This window comes from Sciurus carolinensis, chromosome 8 (genome assembly GCF_902686445.1).
Source record: "Sciurus carolinensis chromosome 8, mSciCar1.2, whole genome shotgun sequence".
NCBI lineage: Eukaryota > Metazoa > Chordata > Mammalia > Rodentia > Sciuridae > Sciurus > Sciurus carolinensis.
Genome location: NC_062220.1, coordinates 56,531,089 through 56,551,609, shown reverse-complemented (window position 1 = coordinate 56,551,609; position 20,521 = coordinate 56,531,089). Strand labels below are relative to the sequence as shown.

The 20,521-nt window shown below is 32.8% G+C and overlaps 1 protein-coding gene across 3 annotated transcripts in view; it reads right to left on the bottom strand.

Moving 5' to 3' along the window:
- Positions 1 to 4,186: 4,186 nt before the first annotated feature.
- The window catches only part of Sema3d (semaphorin 3D), a 192,299-nt gene continuing 175,964 nt past the window's right edge, over positions 4,187 to 20,521 (bottom strand). For all 3 annotated transcript variants that reach the window (XM_047561877.1, XM_047561876.1, XM_047561879.1), the window contains exons 18-19: positions 15,517 to 15,656; positions 4,187 to 8,555 (exon numbers count right to left, since the gene is read on the bottom strand). In XM_047561877.1, coding sequence (XP_047417833.1) covers positions 8,130 to 8,555; positions 15,517 to 15,656 — 566 coding nt within the window. In that variant the 3' untranslated portion in view covers positions 4,187 to 8,129. The remainder of the gene's footprint in view (positions 8,556 to 15,516; positions 15,657 to 20,521) is intronic.

Below are 20,521 nucleotides of genomic sequence, written 5' to 3'. Positions count from 1 at the left end.
TTTTGTACACTTTAAAATGAAACAATAAAATAACATTTAACCAAAGACTAATTGTAGAGAACTCTATCTAAATTTGGTTGTGCCTTGAGTTGAAATCTTTAAAACTTTCTTCAAAGACCACTTCGAAGTCCCTGTACTTAAAGAAAGCATCCATTACAAATCATATGGAATTTCTGTCTATCAGTTTAGAACTGTAGTTCATGGAGTTTATGGCACTGAGTTCACCTGAATCAAAGGGAAGAGAGGACCAGCAATACCAGTGTGTACTTGTCTTTAAAACAGATGAACATTCAAAATGAAAATAGACCTACATCAATTTACCAATTTGATGTAAAAAGAAGCACATGGTATAGGAATTTTAGAAAATGCTTTCATTTGGAGGATTTTTTTTTTTTAAATGGAGGAACTTTTTCTTACTAGTTTCTTAAATAATGAATTTAAGGAAAACTTTTTTAGTTAAGGAAAACTTTTTTTGTTGTTTTTCACTCAGGTTTAGCTCTTTTTTTTTAGTTGCTAGAAATTACAGTAGGTATTAAGAATAGAGATTTAGTCTTCATGAAATTCAGTTCCTGGTATAAGCAATAAGGAAAATTCATACATTTTAAGTTCTTTGATATTTTGGAGACATTTCATTGTGGTACAAAAAATTAATGATATAGATATAATATGGTGTGGGCCCCAAATTTATCACCACTTTTTGCTAATGTTCATTTCATTCTGCACTATGTTGTTTCTGTATCTCAAAGCCAGTGACCAAAAATTAATCTCCATTTTTGTTTCACCTGAGTGCCAACAGACACTCTTAAAATCAACTTCCAGCAGACCCTGTTCAAATCATCTAAGACTCATGGAGTTGGTTTCTGAAACCATGATCTCTCACCTGAACCAGTTCCCTACTATACCTCCTATCATTTTTAAATGACACTATTGCTCATCCAGTTGAAAAATTTTGACACCAATGAACCATTGTTTATTTTTGCTTATTTCTCATATGGGAAAGTGATGAAATCTCATTATGCCGTTTTTCTGCTTAAAAATACCAACACGTCTGTCTCTTCTTTGCAGGATTAAATCTATCTAATGTGAATCAAAAAGTTCTTAATAATCAATCCTTGACTTTTTGTCCAGTACATGGATAAAGTGTGATAAATCTCATGCTTTGGCCACAATTAACTATGCCCACTGAATTGGAAGAGTACTACCAAATGTCTACAAAGACAAACTACAATAACACAAATCATGACAGTAGATTCAGATTTTCAGTTTCTGTGTTTTTAATACTAAAAAGGTCTATAATTATATTTAAATAGAGATAATTGCACAATAGAAATTTGTATCACTATATTAAAATCTTATAAGAATATGACCCATTAAACAAGCTTTTTTTAATTCTAAATGAGAACATCCTATCTGGTAAATTGGTTTTCTATTCCTCTTATCCAAGTTTATGAACTTAAAATCAATACTTTCTAAATAGGTTAACCCTTACACCTAAAGTACATGTTTAAATATACTAGCCCATTACTAACACCATCCATTAGAAATGAGAATTTGTGAAAGGCAAAAATGTTGGGCCAAGTGTTGGCCTATCTATGCATAAACAAAATTTTCATAATGACATAAAAGTAGAAGTTGATACAGAGTCTTTTCTTAGGAAAATAATGATTTGTGGGACCATTTAAAGATGTTGAACAAGATGTAAATATTTCTCTTCACTCTTTGGGTTACATACAAAGCATGAGTTTGTTTATGAATTTGATATTAAAGCCAGAAACTCCATATTTAAACCTTGACTAGTGTACAATCCAAAAATGGCTAACTCTGGTCTGTTGAACTCAGTTCAGAGAGATATGTTAATACTTAAAGATTTGACTTTATTCCTGAGTCTGCATCCTTGAGGCCAAACAAGGTCCTAACTGACACAGTTTTAAAATAATCAGAATGCTGAGAGAAAATCTATATTTTAAGAGAAACTAGAACAGGAAGACTATATCTACTACACAATGGCTGAATATTTAACATTCCTATATATTATTCTTTCCTCTTTCTGTCTCTTTTTTCTCTCCTTTGCTCTTTAAAATTTACCACCAAGTGAGTTATTCTTTTATTGAATTGTAGATCCTTAAGCTTTTTTATTATGAATGATTTTAAGGACACAGAATCGTGTTAGGATCAGCATATTACTACCTAACTTTGTCAAATTTTAACCTATTTCTACATTGTTTACATATTTTTAAAGAAATACAAAATTACTGAAACAGCTGGAGCTCCCTATATCCTCATCCTTTCCTTTGTTTATTAGAGTAAAATTTATCTTGAATTTAGTGCTTATGTTCTTCAGAAATGTTTTTATATGTTTACTTCTTTACATATGAATGTAATATCCATAAGTAAAATCATTTGCTTCTTCAAACTTAATATATCTAGGAAAACTCTGTTTGCATTCCTATACTCTTTGATTTTTTTTTATGTTTTTGAGACTTTTCTATATTGATGCAGGCAGTTCTTTTTCTTCTCATTTAAACTTTTTATCCATTTAGTAATTTGCCTTTAACTTATGCATTCTCCTTTTCTTGAACAAATAGGTTGTTCTCTTTTTTCTATTAGAATGAATCTTGCAATACACATTTCTGAAAATGTCTACCATTGTGCACGTGGAGAAGTTTCTCTAAGGTACATATAACTTGTACAAGACTGAGTGTGGTGTTTTATGCCTATAATCCAAGTGACTGGGGAGGCTGAGGCAGGAGGATCATAAATTTGAGGCTGACCTGGGCAGTTTAGTGAAAACTTATCTCAAAAAAAAAAAAAAAAAATAGGAAGGGCTGGGGACACAGTTTAATTGTAGAGTGCTCCTGGGACTGCAAAAACAAAAAAATAAATGAGGGTTGGGGCAGTTCTTGGGATATTTGAAGTTTTAACTTCACTGATTACTGCCAAATCATTCTCTGAAATGTGTTTTTGTAGCAATGTATATGCAAAGTAGAAGTATTTGAGCTTCTGAAGCAATTGGCAATGGTGCTATATTTTGCAACTTCATTTTTCTAGGCAAGGGTTTTCTTTATTAATAAAGCCATGTAGTGCAGGCAGCAGGTAATAGCTGCCTTTCATTCTTAATTTAAAAGTTACACTCTCCATTGTTCTATCTTGAGAGTAACTCATGTCTTTCTGTATTGAAACAAATATAACTGAAATTTTCTCAATTATCAAGCTTGTCTTATATTTTACTTACAATAATAGTTTAGACCTATCCAAGACCTAAATATGCTGCTATCCTCTGCATGGCTTGCCTCCCACCCCCATTCATGAATTGATATTCTAATCCCCAAATTTATGGTATTAGGAAGAGGGGAGCCTTCTGTGAGATGATTAGGTCCATGAGGGTACAGCCCTGATGAATGCAATCAGTACCCTTATAAAGGTCTTTTCTGATACCAGATCTGTAAAAAATAAATTTTTGTTGTTTACAAGTTAACTCGTTTATTTTGTTATAACAGTCCAAACAGACTAAATCAAGTGCCTTTTTTTTTTTTTTTGGGTGCTGAGGATGGAACCCAGGGCCTTGTGCTTACAAGGCAAGCACTCTACCGACTGAGCTATCTCCCCAGCCCCTCAAGTGCCTTTTATAAAATATTTATTCTTTTAAAAACTATATTACTCTAAAGTCATGTTTGAAGTTTGTCTGATTAATCAGAAAACTAGATGTTTCTTAGCACAGTGGCTATATGCTCTTTAAGTACCACATTTGTGGGAACATTATAATATTATCTATTCGCAGATATCAAGTGTCATTCATTGTGTAACAAATTGGACATATAATTTTCTGTAAAAGGAATTCAAGAAATGTCTTTGTTAAGCAAAAATAAAAACAAAAACCACATCCTACATCATGGATAAGTAGATGAGTACTTCAAAATTTCACTTATTGGATGACAATTGGAAACCTTAAAAGAAGTGGCTACCTGTGGTGATAATGTTCATCTCAGTAAACCAAAATCTAAATTAAATCACCATAAAGCTTACCCATGTAATTGTATCCAAGAGGGAGAGATACTTATTTTTTTCTTTCACAAATGAAATCACTGCATACTTACTGTGCAAAAAATATCTATTAAAAATTTTCAGGACATATTTTCCTTGATATTTTATTTAGTTCAATGCTATGTATAAAATTTATTTAACACTTTCAGTTAAAAAAAATTGCACACAAACCAATACTCTGTTTATGATCATAGAACACTAATGTTTGTTTTATTATAATACAACCAAAATATACATTTAACAATTTTCAATTATTTTATAGTACAAGACTACATTTCTTTTAAAATAGCAAAACTGTAAGTTCAAAATTGATTGCTAACCACTCACAAAACCAGGATTAAATTACATGATTAACTATGGCCTCTGACATATATTTGCCCTTTCTTAAAAAAAAAAATCTATCTCAAACTTTTCATAAATACTGTATACTACAAATACTTAAAGAGAGGTATAAATCGTGTGCATACTCCTCTTTTTGCACTTTTAATGTATAGAAACTGGGAATTGTAGATTTTTATTTATTTTAACCTCACATGTAATTTGAGTTATTTAAATACTTTGATCATTCACTCTGAGAAAAATATACCTTTTCTGTAGAAGCATTTCACTCATCCTTTTCCCTAAACTATCTATTCTTAATAAGGTGAATCATTAAAGCATATTATTTAAGACAAAGGTGGCATTCTAAAAGAGGGTACTTCAGTTTTGATCCTCAAATATATAATATCTATAGATATAAAATATCTTATGTTTAAGCTTAATAAAATCAGTGTTTAATGGATGGTCTTATTTAATTTTTATTATTTGATAGAAATTTGAGTGATACCAAGTTGTTCTAGAAAATTCATTTTTGATAATGTTAAAAAACATGCCCTGACTCTTAATGTATATTTCAGTTGAGTCAGCAGGAATTAAAAAAAAAGCAGTATAAGAAGAGACAAAATAGAATCAAAGAAAACTTCAAAATAAGACCATTCTGTAGTCAGAATATTGTTAATGAGCATTATTCTAAACAACAAAATGATAAAACTGTGAATTACACTTCTACTACAGTTGTGACTTTTGTAAATTTTTTTCTATGACCATTTTGCCTTTCTTCAGTAATTTGGTTGGTCTTTGAAATGTTTATACAGTGGTATGAATGTAGTGTTTTGAGTTTTTTGAAAAAGAAAAAGGATTCTATGTTAATTATTTAGACTACTGATTTCTCAATAAATTCTGAAATCAGAATTCTTTATTCTCAACAAATTGAATGTAAATGATTGCAGACAGGATTCCATTTAGTAGAGTAAATAGGTAGAATAAAGTACAGGGAAAAAAAACACAGAAGAAAATTCAAAGACATATGTATTGAAGACAAGGGAGAAAAATAGGAAATCAAGAATAAGTAGACATTTTATGACCCTACCCAGAGAGAGCTGATTTCTTATAAAATTTGGAATGATTAACTATAATTTTCTTTTTTATTATATCAAGACAAATTTGGTAAAATCTTGAGTGGTGAAGATGTACATATTGGGTTTGCAAAATTAATATATTCACACTGTTTCTCTAAGTGTTTTGTATTTAGGATTCAACATTTCAAAAATTAAATGTTGTTTAGATATCCCTGTGTTTAAAAATATACATAAATCTTTGTTCCCAGTTTTTCTAAATGAAATTTTACTATACTAATGTTTCAGATATATTTTATGTAATTATCATAAATTAATAATTTTGTATCCAAAGCAGTCAGAATTTTATATATAAGGCATAAAATAGCTTTCTAAAATTTTGTCTGGTAATTAATATTAGAAAGAATTAAGAACTGGACATTCACAATTTGGGTGAAAATAAAATTAATTTTCACTAGTCAATCCTAACTAATTACATTTGAGCTTCAGATAATTTTTCCAAAATCATCCACATTTGCATATTGCTGTCTGATGCACAAATATTGAAATCTTAAAAATAAAGCATTGTTCTCACTTACTTGCTTTGGGCTTGCTATGAATTCCTGGGACACTTTTATCCCAGCAAGTTGATAGTTATAAACATTTGCGTATGATATTCAGTTAGCAGTCTGACCCTGCCACAACTATTCTTATGCATTAATTTTTCAGAGTAATTCATTCTGGTTCACTTTTATTAAAATTATTCCTTAACTTTTTCTTACAGAAACTCTTAGGAATATTCATGAGTATACTACCAAAAGAGAGTACTTGACGTTATATATCAGTGTGACTACTTTGAGATAGGTAAGCAATGCACACGAAGTAAATGGAAGACACAGATAATATTCCGAACACAGAGACAGTCACAGGCTCAGAAACAAGTGGCCCTCTCATCACTCTGGTTCTCACAGACTTTTCTTTCAAGACATGTAGAATGCATGAGAAACGAGCAACGTCTGTTATTTACGTTTCTGAAAAGCTGCCTTCCATGTGAGGAAGTGACTAATTTTTCATTTCACACTATAAAGGGCGTGAAAAGGCAAAACAGAGGAAGGCTAAGGGTTGTGTGTTGTAAGAAGGAAAGGTGAGTTCTGCTCAGACAGACAGGAAAACCACCATACATATTCAGAAGGAAAGTTGAACTGGAAATACTCGAACAGGCTAACAAAATATGAAAGGTGTTTATGTTAATGTTGTGAGTTTATTTTCTTTACATGCTGTAAGCTTATTTATTTTTAAATTACTAAAACAATGCTACTTGAATTACAACATATCGCTAGAAATTCAAAAAGTTTGTGCAAAGAAAGAGGTGTCAAAGAGTTAATTTAAACCCTTTCCGTTGTCAAAATTTTGCACTTGTTCTGTTATTTAACAAATATATATCCCCACTCCCACCATGGTCTTCTACTTAATTCTTTCTTAATGTATTATATATTGTTCTTTCCTATTCACTCAAATATAATCCAATAATCCAATATGCAGGAGAGAATAAAGAAAGTATATGAAAATAATATACAGAGCATGATAAATACTTTGAAAAAAGAGAAGAAACACATACTGAAATACATTGGTTATAAATAAAATGTTCATCCTTCCCATGATCCTTTAGAAATTCGACTTTTCCTCAGACTTTTGCTAGAAGTTTTTTATAATCCAGACTTTTTTAACAGATGAATTACAAATTGGCAGCTATTTATACTCCAGTGAAAAGAGTTCTGTTATATTTTGTCCACTTTGTGATTGTTCTTCCTTTTTGTGGGGATATCAGTTTTTTCCCTAAAGCTAGGATTTATGGCTATCTTTCCTTCTGTCTCCTAACAAATCCCATCTGCATGTCTTCCCAGTAGGGTGTAGTATACATCATGATGCTTCCCTTATTTTATTAAAATATTCCCCATATCTTATTAAAATATATATTAAGCATCCTGTCCCTGTAGAGCTTAGCATATATTCTAGAAATACATAACTAAGCACCAATTGCTGTCTGTGAACCTGTTTCTCCTTACAAATCATAAGGATTCCTGGGAAGAGTATTAATGCCCTTCAGTAAATCAATGTTGCAATACACCAAATGCAACCCTTGTGGCCTGAAAGAAATAGCGCACCTCTCCAAATTCCCACACCACACTCCAAGAGTGAATGGCTCACTGGAAAAGTTCCTGTTAATAATGTGAGCTATTTTAATTTGTGGCTTCCCTCTCAGTTCCTTCCACAAGATAACCAGGTCTAGCGTGGAATGATTTATCTGTTCATAAGAACATAGCACAACTGCATGGCAACCTCCATGCTTAATGGACATGCAAGGAAATACAGCACCTCAATACAATATCAAATTTGATGCCTGTTTAGCGCAATTATTTACAAGACAATGAATTTAAAAATTCAAACACAACATTTACAAATGTAAAGCTCCTATTTTCAGGGTATTTCTTATACTTTGCAGATACAAGCTTCGTTCTTGGAAAACTGGTTCAGATGAATTATTTGCCCTTACCATATTTACCATATATAGTCTTACTGAATACAGATTGCTGTCCTTGTGTCATATCAAAACTCATGGAAAGCATTTATGAGTTAGTAGAAGGGATGTACAAAACAGAAGACAGTGTTTTTGCAGGTAAACAATTCTTTTTTAAATTAAGAAAAATCAGAAAACTACGTAGCCACAGCTCTAAGAAGCTCATCCAGGTCTCTGTGATGTCTTCGATTTCGTTTCTTCTTCATTTCCTGCATGTGCTTCCACTTTGGGCTGCCCTTGTTTCGCTGCCTCCGCTTCTCCCTGTGCCACATCTGTTCGCAGTACTGGTCGAGGCTGAAGTTTGGGCTGCTAAGGATTTGGATGTAGTCTTTGTATCTCAACCGTGACTCAGCCAATAGATCCTTGACCTGCCCCTCCTCATGCTCTGCCCTCTGGGTATTTTCCATCTGTTCATTCTCAATGACATTCAGAGTCAGCTTCACTATGGTGTGGATGAAAGTGTGCTCCTGTGCTTTGCAGTAATACATCCCAGAGTCCTTCTTCTGCAAACTTCGAATCAGTAGCCCGTATTCCGTTTTGATGATCCTTTCATCAGGTTTCAACTGCAGAATTGGAAAAATGCAGGTAATAAATTAAAAACAGAGAGGGCTATGAGCAAATGAAAACAGGCTACATAATTTTATTTGGGTGAAACTAAAAAATATATTCCTCATCTCTCCGTCATCAAGCATAATATCATCAACTATAGCTAAAGAGGGTGAAAAATGCAAATAATGTAATAGCCTCCAAACCATATTCTGAATTTTTTACATTGGTGACTTATTCAGTCTTACTGAAAGTTCAGAACATACTGAGTTTTCCTCTGAATATACAGATGGGAATGAAGAACTGCAAAAAGCAATGAAGTAAAACTGACCATCTATTCAGAGATTTCAGATAGCAATTGGTGTACTAAGATAAAAAATTGGCATGCCAATTTCAGAGCAAGAATGTGACAATAACAGTAATTTTGTACAAAAGAAACTTTAGTGCATGCTTCTACCTTTAATGTAGAAGAGAACACACACACCAAAAGAAATTTACTTTGTTTTCTGGATATCACCAATAAATGACCTTAATAGCATATGAAAGCTGTAAGTGGTGACCTGTTAAAGTCAAATAGAAAGACTTGGATGCAGCTTTTGGATGTCAGAGCTGTAAGTGAGCAAACCCATAGTCAAAAAGTTCGCAACATTTAAAGCTGAATTTCCCTTTTTACTTTGAACTGAATTTTGATACTGTGAATATATATGATACTTTAGACTAGGTCATTTGTAGAAATATTTGCCCTACCTCAGTGTTCACTAACATGGTAATGTGATTTCAAGTGTGAGAAAGCACCATGAACAAAAAGAACCTCCCCTGAAATGTGATGCTCTTCATCCTTTGTAGCAGTTTTACTGAAAAACAATTCAAACATGAAGCTTGCCTGGCCCACAGTCTGGTGTGAATAGTGAACTATCTTCAGTAAAAGTAGAGGCATGTTTACCAGCACAAGTTCCCTGTTCAACGTGGCATACTGTTGAATGGGTAGCCATGAAGTGGAAGAACAACAACAAAGAAACCTGGACTATTTCCCAGTTTACACATCTGCCCCTGTATTGTAGACTTTTACTTGATGGAAATCAAGGAGGCATAAAGACGGTTAAATTAAATTTATTCACAGTGGGTGGACTATACTTTGCATCTTTATGTGAAAAATATGTAGGGGAAAAAATCCCTCTAATTCTGGAAATATGAGAAAAGGAAAAGAAACATCTCTGGCTACCAGCCCAGTTAACTAACAAGTATATGTTGAACCACCCTCTGTGCCAGAGAAGTGCAGCTGGCGGGGTACCATCTGAGGCCAAAGGCAGGTCACAGCTCAGATCCCTGCTTAATGAGGCTGAATGGTCTCGGGCCTGCCTTTGCTCTGCACTGAAACCACACCATCAAGGTTTTGTCTATTTGTTTGCTTATTTCCCTTACTTTGTCCAATTGGTGAGTTGGATGTGTAGTTTTCTTTTCCTAATGGATTTATTGTGAAGGCCCAAACACTTTTAAATGCTACTGTAATACAAACTAAACTTGAATCCATTTACATTTTCATATACCACAGGAATCTCCTGCCTAAAATATATATGAATTTGTGTTGGTAAGGTTCTAAAGGGCCAGTAATGAACAGTAATGAATTTGTTCTCTTCAAATAATTTAGCTGGAACAATTACTTTAAAAAATTTAAATAAATCTTAAATCTCAAAATACTTGCTCTATACATTGGATTCTGGTCTCTATCAGCTCTGCTTCCTATGATGACTCATTTATCTTCCCTATTGGTCTCCCATCTATCAAACTGGTGTGCAGCATATGGTGTATTTGGGGGATTAAAAGCAAAGCTCTTTGAAGGTTAAAGTGTGAAGTATTATTAGCAACATTATAGACTCCTGCCATGTTGCTTGAGGGGTAATATTCTGAAGCTTTTATTTCTATAATTCCCTTAATAGAAAACAGCCTGAGGCTATTAACATGACAGAGTGGGTGACTTTAGTTCGAGTTCATCTTTAGATTTCCTTTATACAACCTGTATTCTTGCTAATATTTAAACTGCATTTAATGTGGCTTTTGGAGATTTTCACAGCTTTGACTCAGTACTTTTTTATTGTTCTCTTTAATCCTCTGACAGGAAGAAATTATGACTTTGACTTCACACATATTGTGCAACACTTCATCATTACTTCTGCTATTCTCTTTTTGTATCCTGTTTATGTTGTTTTACCGTAAGATCTAGTTCCCTTTCCTCCCTTCCACCCTAAATTTGTTCCCCACAGGACTCAAAATTTCATAAACACCTGGCTTTCCTTTACTTGGTCATGATCCTTCGACATTTTCTTTCTTCCACGGAATGCTTAATTTGGTCTTTGTTTTTTGATCTATAGATAGAAAACTTGCTTCAGCAAATTTTTAATTTTATATATTTACCTGCTGCCTATTAGATCATTTAGCTAATTTTTGTTTCCTTTCTGAAAATTTTTAAAATATGGCTTTAAAGAAATGGCATTTTTAATAAAACATTTTGAATCGATATCCTTTCCAGGATTTTCACATTTTAGAGGTAAAATCTGTGACCAGAAGTTAGGAAGTTGATTAACATTTGCCTATTTTACATTCTTGCTCTCTGAGAAGCTTTCATTCTGTTCTGGAATAGGATGCATTATGCAGTCTGCATTTCCACAGTGAAATGTCAGCACAGTCCATTTAGAAAATGCAGCTCCTCTACAGAGATAATGTAATCTTTGGTCACTGATTTAAACTCATGGAATTCTCTCCACTATAGAAGTGATAAGCAAAAACTGTTCTACCTTATAAATCAAAACCATGTTTGAACTGGGATTGACTACTGGGATTGAACTGGGATGTGAACAAGGATAATATATTTGGCATTATTAAATGTAGATCTTCAGTGAAGGGCAATTCATTTAATGTGAGAAGAGAAACAGGAAAAGGACAAAGGAAATTTAGGTACTAAGCAGCAGGCAAAGGTCAGGGCCTTTATCTCTGATAATAGCGCCTAATGGTAATTCCTTTACAGATAATTCACCTGTCAGATGTTTCATACTTAAACCACTGCACATGTCTTGGAAAAGACTAGAGTTTCAAGAATATCTCCTTTCTCTAAAATGCAGAAAGTATTATTAGGGGCATGTTAGGATTAAATAAGGAATAAAAATTCTGGTGTGAAAAAACAAATGTTTATAAAACTGTTGCAAAAAAAAATTATCACTATTTAAAATAAAGCAATCAAAAGTTTTCTAATTTAATATGGGAGAAGGAAAATGAACTGGAATGGAATAATATGAATACATATTTTAAGTTTCTCAATATATAACAAACAGTAAATGAATAATTAATTATAATTTAATAGAATAAAAGACAAAGTATAGATGTAGAAATAAAATCATATATAACTAGGAAAAAATATATGTATGCTCCTCATTGTGATAGGAGTCTCAAAGAATAATAGCTGAGAAATTACAGAGCTATAAAATTATTAAATTAGCCTATAGCAGATATAAAACTTTTATAGAAAAGTCAGAAATTGTTAGGAACACAAAACATCAAGATTGTATCAAAATAATGTTATTTAAAATCCATACAACATTGTTATTAACAACTATAATACATAAAGGACTTGATGAAAGCATTTTGAAATTATCTCTAAATGAAAACTAAGAAATGATAGGCAAAGCAATTCACCAGATTCCACTCAAACCAACAGCTCAAAAACAGGTGGTATGTTCATATACACTGCTATTCAAATAAATAAATAGTACATAATATACTTATTTATATCAAACTGGTAAAAATTTTCTTAAATTATAATACAATTTTGCTTCAGTTCAGAGCATGCACTAATATGGTGATTTCAATGGGAAATTAGCAAATATGTGGTTGTTTATCAAAAAACAAAGATAACCAATGTCTTTAATTGATTTCTTTTCCTTCTAGGAATCTGTCCTAAGAAAATAGAAAAGTACAGAAAAAAATTGAACAGATGGAAGTTCGTTATTTTTTTTCTTAGAGAAAACATGAAGTAGTTTTAAAAAGTTTGGTTACTTATGAATGACTATGGTATCAGGGTGGGATAGGAGGGAGACAGAAAAAATACAGTATTTATTAACACAGTGATAATGGAAAATGCTCACAGTGCAATGGTAAGCACTATAGTAGAACACACACTAAAATATTATTCTGCTTATTTACACTTAGTGGCATAAAAGTTCTTCTTGTGTTAAGCAATGTTAAAACCATTTACATTGCTTTTGTGATAAAAAAGAACAAAAACAAAATAAAGACCTAGGAACAGAGAAATGAAAATATTTAAAGACGTTTGAAAAATGAGAAAATCCACAGAGAAAATACAGTATTGTAAATGGCATGAGGTATTGCCTCCTTTATTCATTAATGTCCCACAAGTTCAACAGAAGCTTGGGGACTGCCTATTAACTTGCTTAGTTATAGCATAAACATCATCAATTTCAAGAACAGCTTTATAAGAAAGTCAGCAGATAACTGACTCATGACCTCCCCAACAGCACCCAACTGTGACACAGCTCAGTAAGGAAATGTTCTCCTCCTGGCAGAGAATAACCTGGTGACAGCCTCTGTGTCACAGGAGATCATGGTCCCTCCCTCAGGCTTTTTTGAGTGGAGGAAAGATTCCAAACTGTGACCTTCTGGGTAAGGAGCAGAAGGCATCCTGCTGGGAAAAGTGCTTCATGCAGTCTGGATGTTGCCCTTTTCCTTAGCTCAGGAAGCAGAATTGCATATCCTGGACCATGTGAAACCATGTCATTTACAAAGACAGACAAAAATAGTTGAAACATTACAGCTAAAATACTTTTAAGTAAGATTCAATAAATACTCTATTTCTGCTCCATTGAAATTCATGGAGCATGGTACCATCATGACTGTATGATATACTGTTAAAAAGTACATTAAAGTAATGCATAGCATTTTCAGGAAAATGAAAGATGTGAATGCAGACAACCACAGACAAATATAATAGTTATCTGCATTTGGAAGATATACCACAGATTACATTTGCTATGGAGAACAAATCACGTATTAGTTATTCTTAACTCAAAGGAAATAGTCAATCTTTATGAGCTATATAAAATTAAAATTATTGGTTTATTAAACTTAAGATTAAAATATTTCAATGTACCTACAATCAATCAGCATGTTAAAAATACAAATGACTTTCTTCTAATGTTTCTCAGATAAAAAGTAAAAGCCTTCTATTTTGGAATTTAATAGTTAAATACTATATCAGATAATGTTTCATTATATATTGATAAAAATGGGACTGTTAAGATAAATATTCAGTGTAAATATGAATCTACATAATCTTATAATTTATTGATGTCAGTAATGATGAATAATTGAGTTTTACTGGAGAACTGTGACATAATAAAGAATGGAGTTATTCCCTTGGCATGGTATTAAATATGTTGAATCAACATTGTGATAGAAAATTATTCTTGCATATCTTAGATAAAGATACTTTTTCATGCAACTGTGGAATTATATCATTAAATCAATTTCTTATTAAAAAATTTGACCCTTCTCCAAAGTTTTTCAATCTCAGCAGTATTGACATTTGGTATCAGATAATATTTTCTTTTGGGAAATTGTGCATTGCAATTCTGTGTAACACCTCTGACCTTTATAGACTAGATGCCAGAAGCACCCACTTACCACCTACCCACCCAGTTTCAATGACCAAAAATGTTGTAGGACATTGCCAAATGTCAGTCCTCTCAGAGTAAAATTGCCCAAGGTTGAGATCTACTGTTTTCTACTAATGTTTGATTAGTTACATTTACGATTCTTAATGTTTGTAAATTTAACAAAGAGGTTGAGAAAGTGACAGACTGCTCATGAATCCTCAGCAGTCAAACCAATGGAAAGGCCAGCATTTTCTAAGCATTTGATCATATTATTTCCTATCCCACATATTTTTATTGATAGATAGTATATGTGATTTTATTTGTATATTTATAGTTATAAAAACCTCTGCTTTGAAATTCTACTTTCTCATATGTGTTAACTTATTTGCTTTTAACAGTAATTTTTAAAGTCATTCTGTTCAGTTTAGAAAATCCTGTCCTCTTAGGCTCAATGATATCAGCAAAGATGTCAGGACCTTGTTGCAAATCAAGACATCTATCCAGAATCCTGCATTCAATCTATTACTCATTACAGTGTCCTCAGTTTAATATTGAGAGTTTTAGAATTCTGATCTGAGCATTACAGGTTTCTTTTTACACAGTAGTAAGAACCAACAATGACAAACAATTCTGCCAATTAACTATTGTTTCCTGACAACCAAATAATATCAATTCAGGATTTCTTAATTACCCAAAGTAATATCATTAAATTCTGTAATATATACAACCTATCTGTATTATAAAATCTCCATGAAATATTTCAATCACATGTATCACATCAGTAGAAAGAATGTCAAAAATTAGAGTACCGATAATACATTTCCCTCTGTTGATTTAATTTTAATACATAAAAGTGAAAAGATATATGTCCAAATACTTATCCTATGAATTTTATCATAGGATAAAAGTAGATATATGTATTTTCATACAAAATTCAACGTATTTCATTTTGTAATCTAAAATGAATATGATGTGAGTTAAAATTTAATATGCTACTATGGAGAGAAAAAAGATTGTCTTATTGAGGGAGTTGTCAAATCTTAGGAAATAAAAATCTTTTAAAAGTAATATAAATTTATTTTAAAAACTCAGTCTACTTTTAAATACATTCTATTAGTGTGTTTGTATTAAGTTGGCCAATTCTCAAAGCTATTGTCACCCTTTGGTGTTAGCATGAACTGTTATTTTCCCCTTTATCAAATAATGATGAGAGTACCATATGGAACTAAGAGTTGAATATATCTCATAACCAAAACTCAATTTAAACTTTATGCTATTTCCCTCAACAAAGAATTCTTTGATAATGATAACTCACCTCCTCTCGATGTTCATCTCCTGTCCGCTGGATATACCACTTAATAGATGCTTGTTGGGATTTAGGTATACATTCCAGAAAGGTTGAATTAAATTCAATGCCAAAAATCACTTTTTCATCAGCAGTTTCATGACTAATGCCTAGAAAGCAAACATGGAGTAGAAGATTAACCTTGACCTGATTGTAAAAGCAATGGGAAAATAGATTGATTCAGAACAGATGCCATCAGGAAAGAATCATGCACATTATTAAAGAGAAAGGAAATTCATGCTATAATATTATTACCTTCAAGTCAAATATTATCCAATAGATTGATTTTTAAAACTGTACATCTGTATTGCAATTTTTACTCTTTCATCACTATATTAACAATTTGCAGTTGGTTTTTAAAAAACAATTCACAAGATTTAATTCTAAAAATTGTGCTTTTTCTCTAAGCATAGTCTTTTGCATATTTTGGTGTTATAACTTTTTATATAAAATATAACTAATTGTGTAGTTAGTTCTGCAGTTTACTGAACTTTTAAGAGAAATTCTAACTGAATTGATACACAAAACTGACCAGATAACTTTTAGAAATTTTGATATCAGAGAAGTATGTCCAGTGATATTTGATGAAATTCTGTGATGAGAACACTCCAAATAATCTGAAGCTCACAATCTGGACCTTATTTGTATTATCTGCTATTCTTTTTCTTTTTTTTCAGCAATTCTTTAGCCTAACATGCTTTTGCTATAGAGAGTTCATGGGATGCTAAGAAGCAGTGTCTCAGACACCTTGTTCTCGTAAATCAACTGCAGCATCTGAAATACGTTTTATTTAGAGTAGCCAAAGGCTGTGTCCCAGGTGAAATTGAAGATCTGTAGCTCAGATTTGATCAAATAAAAAATGATGGCTGCTCAGCTTGGTCCAAACAGACATTTTTTCATCATTTTTAGATATCTTAATTCTACAGATGGGCCTACTTCAGCATTTTAGGTTTGAGGGACCAATGGGAATTCTAAAGAAAATCACACAAAATTCTCAGCAATGGCATGCATGCACATCTGTACCATGACTTGTTTTTAAGAAACTTCTTTTGAATGCATTTGTGTTTTACCTGCAATGATTAAGTCAAGCACACTAACGGCATTATGGATTAACCTCATCCAACCTTTATAATGCTTGGATTCTATTTAAAACTTGTAATTTATCAACTATCTCCAGAAGTTCAGCAGATTACATCTGCAATTTTCACAGTCAATAAGATCCTAATGCACAGAAGATCACTAGTGCCAATGATGGGAGAAAAAGACATGGATCATTTCATAATAAGATCGTGAGAAAGGGAATCTGTCTACAAAGTCTACAAAGCAGGGAGGATGCAGGTTGACTGTCAGGTTGTGAGGTAAGCATTCAGAAGAAACTCAGACTGACTCAAGCAAAGAATTGGTAAAAGATACATGAGTGAAATCAACTAGAAAACTGAAATAGTGAATGAATGGTCTGAAATCTCTTCTTAAATCAGTAAAAACACACCCCATAACACAGTTATCAAGAAATCTGTTTGACTAAAAATGTACTTATTGTTTCTTACAATAATGCTTATTTCATTTTTGATTTTTAAATTTCCTGTTTTAAGTTTTAAAAAATGTTTAAATGCATATATATACGAGAAAATATCTACCATCCTCTTCTGATCTAATTTTTAAACATGTAAAAGTTGTGTAGAATAATATTTTAAAATGGACTATCATCCTTATTGAGTGTAACATAATTTGGAATATAGTATTTCAATTTTCCACTTTGGTGTCAAAAATTGTTTTTCACAGTAAGTGCCTGGAATATTTCTTTATATTAAATATATGAAATTGAGATGCAAGATTAGGTCTATTTTACGTTGTTACACATAGCTCATCTACTTGTATTGATTTTATATCATTAGTAATCATGCACTATCATAGCATTTAGCAATTAGCAAAAAAATGAAAAGAAAGAAGGAAGAAAGAAAACATCTATTTGTCATTTATTTAAGATCTGATTACCTAGTAAAGTGCTACAAACATTTATTGCTTTAGATTCAAATCATCTCCTTTCTTCTCTTCTACAAGTTACTGTCCAAATTGCCCTCTTCTCTACATTAAGACTGCATCTGCTTTAGTTGTAAGTATTGTCAGAGAAATTATTTAACTCTCAAAATAGACTCTCAGCCTCTAGCTCCTTCTATTCTAATTAATTATCTATAAGGGGACAATTAATTTAATTAAAAAATTTTCTGAGAAATATGAAATAGCTCATCACTTGTAAGGTAAACATAAATTTCATGGAATAACAAGAGACTGTCACAAATGTAACCCATCCTATGTGAAGTCTTTCTATTTTTGTTTTGTTTGCAGTACTGGGATTGAACCCAGTTATGCTTTGCCACTTTTATGCTTTGCTACACGCTCAACCCCTTTTATCTTATTTCATTTTATTTTTTTTTATTTTGAGACAGGGTCTCAGTAAAATACCAAGACTGTCTTAGCCTCCAGCATCCTGAGATCACAGCATGTACCACACTACTCCAAGGCTCTTTCTGGTTTTAATTACTATTACTTTGTAAAATTTAGTTTTGTCTTTAAGGCATAGTTCAAATGCTACCATTTGAGTAGGCTTCCCCTTACCCATCCATTATGCAAATAGTCTTAGGTGTCCAACATACTGGGATTATTTTAAGTGACAAGATGAATATGGCAGGCAAATTCACTGTCCTCAAGAAACATATATTCTAGTGACACAGACAAAATAATCAAGTAAATGAAGGAAGAATATAGTATATGGTAGTATCTACTACTAAAAAAGAAGTTGGCAATAGTAAGTAGAAGGAAGAAAAGTATTTCTATTAGGAAGATTAGGAAAGGTCTCATTTAGGCATTAAATTGCATGATATGAAAGTAGAGTTATGTGAACTTCTGAGGAGGAGGTACAGGGGACAACAAATACAAACAGATCTGAGGCAGGAACGAATTTGGTGCTCTTGAAAAAGAGAAGACCAGTGAGGGGACCATGCAATAGTATGTGAGAGGGGAGTTAGGAATGTGTTTGGGACCAGATCAAACAGTTTCTTACAGGCCATGGTAAAGGCTGTGGATTTGTACTAATTTTTCTAAGAAACTAATGAAACATTGTTAGTAAAGAAATGATGTGATCTGACTGAAGTTTTGAAAAGACTACTCTGGCTAGTAGTAGGATATAGACTGAAGCAGAGCAAGCATGGAAGTGGGAGACCAGAAAAGAGGCTACTGAAGAGAAACAGTGGTATCAGTGAAGATGAGGAAAAGGACTTACTGAGAGGTTGGTGATAGGATATGAAAGAAAGAAAAGAATAAAGATGTGACTCTGAGCTGCTTTTTGACCTAAGCTGCTGGGTGAACAGTATTGATATTTATTAATATGGGAAAGTACAGAAATACAGCTTTGGAGAAGATAGCAAGAATTCTTAGATATAAGTAGGAGATGTTAACTAGGCATTGAAAAAGAGTTATTGAGTAGGCATATAAACATTCCGGATTGGCAGATAGGGACAAGCTTAAACTGGACTATGATTATGGGGAGTCAAATAGCCCCTGATAGTATTGAAATTATGATGTTGGGGAAAGAAGAGACAGAGTTTGAGAAAGTGGTTTGGGTCACTGGAAAACTCTGTGCAATGAAAAAAATGTTGAGAATACACAGTCGGTGCAGCCCACAAGGTAAGAGGTAAACCAGAAGAATGTAGTACCATAAAAGTTTAAGCAGGCAAGTATTCCAGCTCTTTGAAAAAGAAAGGCTAGATTTGTAGTGTTTTCAGATTTTCCTGGTGTAAATACCCACCACTGTAGCTGATTCAAGCTAACCAGTGGTTTAAAAAATCAGCTCACAAAATAAGTAATAAGCAACAACTTTCATGAGCCTTCATCAACTGGCTCCAGTACACCACTGCAAGGAAGTTAAGGGGAGAAAGTGTTTCAAGGAAGAGGGAATTAGAGATTATGTAAGTATGAGAACTAAATATTGGCCACTGAATTTGGCAAGAAGAAATTGCTGGTGACTTTAACAAGAATGGATTGAGCAGAGTGACAATGATGATTGCAAAAGACTGTGCACTATGGGTTACAGCAAGAATGCAATATGGCACAGTGGAGACAGTGACTCTGAGCCTTAGGGAGCAACTGTGTGCTTCATGTTGTTTTCTTTATAACATTTATCATCAAATGACACAGCATTTTTACCTGTTTTTATTTTTATTGTCTGTTTTCTCCCCTAATGTTTCTATGTGTTAGAATGAGAAGGCAAACACATTGTGCTAGACCTAAACTTATTTTTCAGAATTCTGAGTTAAAAATGACTGCCTTGTTTCTAAAACAAGAAAATGCTGCTGGTTCCCCTGTTATAAAGTGTGAAAATTGGGTTATTTACATCACTGGTGGGATGGTTAGTAACAATGTGAAAAAGGAAATTGCTATCCTTCCACTAGTTGCATGTGTGCATTTGTGGGCGTGCACACTTGTGTGTTCTATCTGGAGGCAGAGTCAAACTATGGGATATCTACTTGTAGATGATCCCCCCCGTCCCTAGTTTTTAGACTTGCTTACTAGACTTCCTTTCTACTCCCCATTCTACTTCTTTCTCATTCATTCTTTCAAAATCTTCCATTCTATAATTTTTGTGTTTCTAAACAATTCAGTCTCTGGTGATCTCTTTTTTCACTAAATTCCCATGTCACCAATTGTGCCTTAGGATATCTCCCCAAGGAATCACAAGCCCTTTAAGGAGTATAGTATACTCCTAGTATACTCAGGACAATCATGAATACATGAATTATCATTTGAGTACAAATAAAGTATAGGCTACCTAAAACATCTTTCTAATAAGTGCCTACACTTTTAGTATGCTTTCCTGGGAGGTCTCTTTCGAATTTACTCTGTATGTCCAAATGTTTTGGGATATATCCTGCTTTATCTCTGATTGCAGTTTTCAAACTTTACAAGGATGGATAAGGAG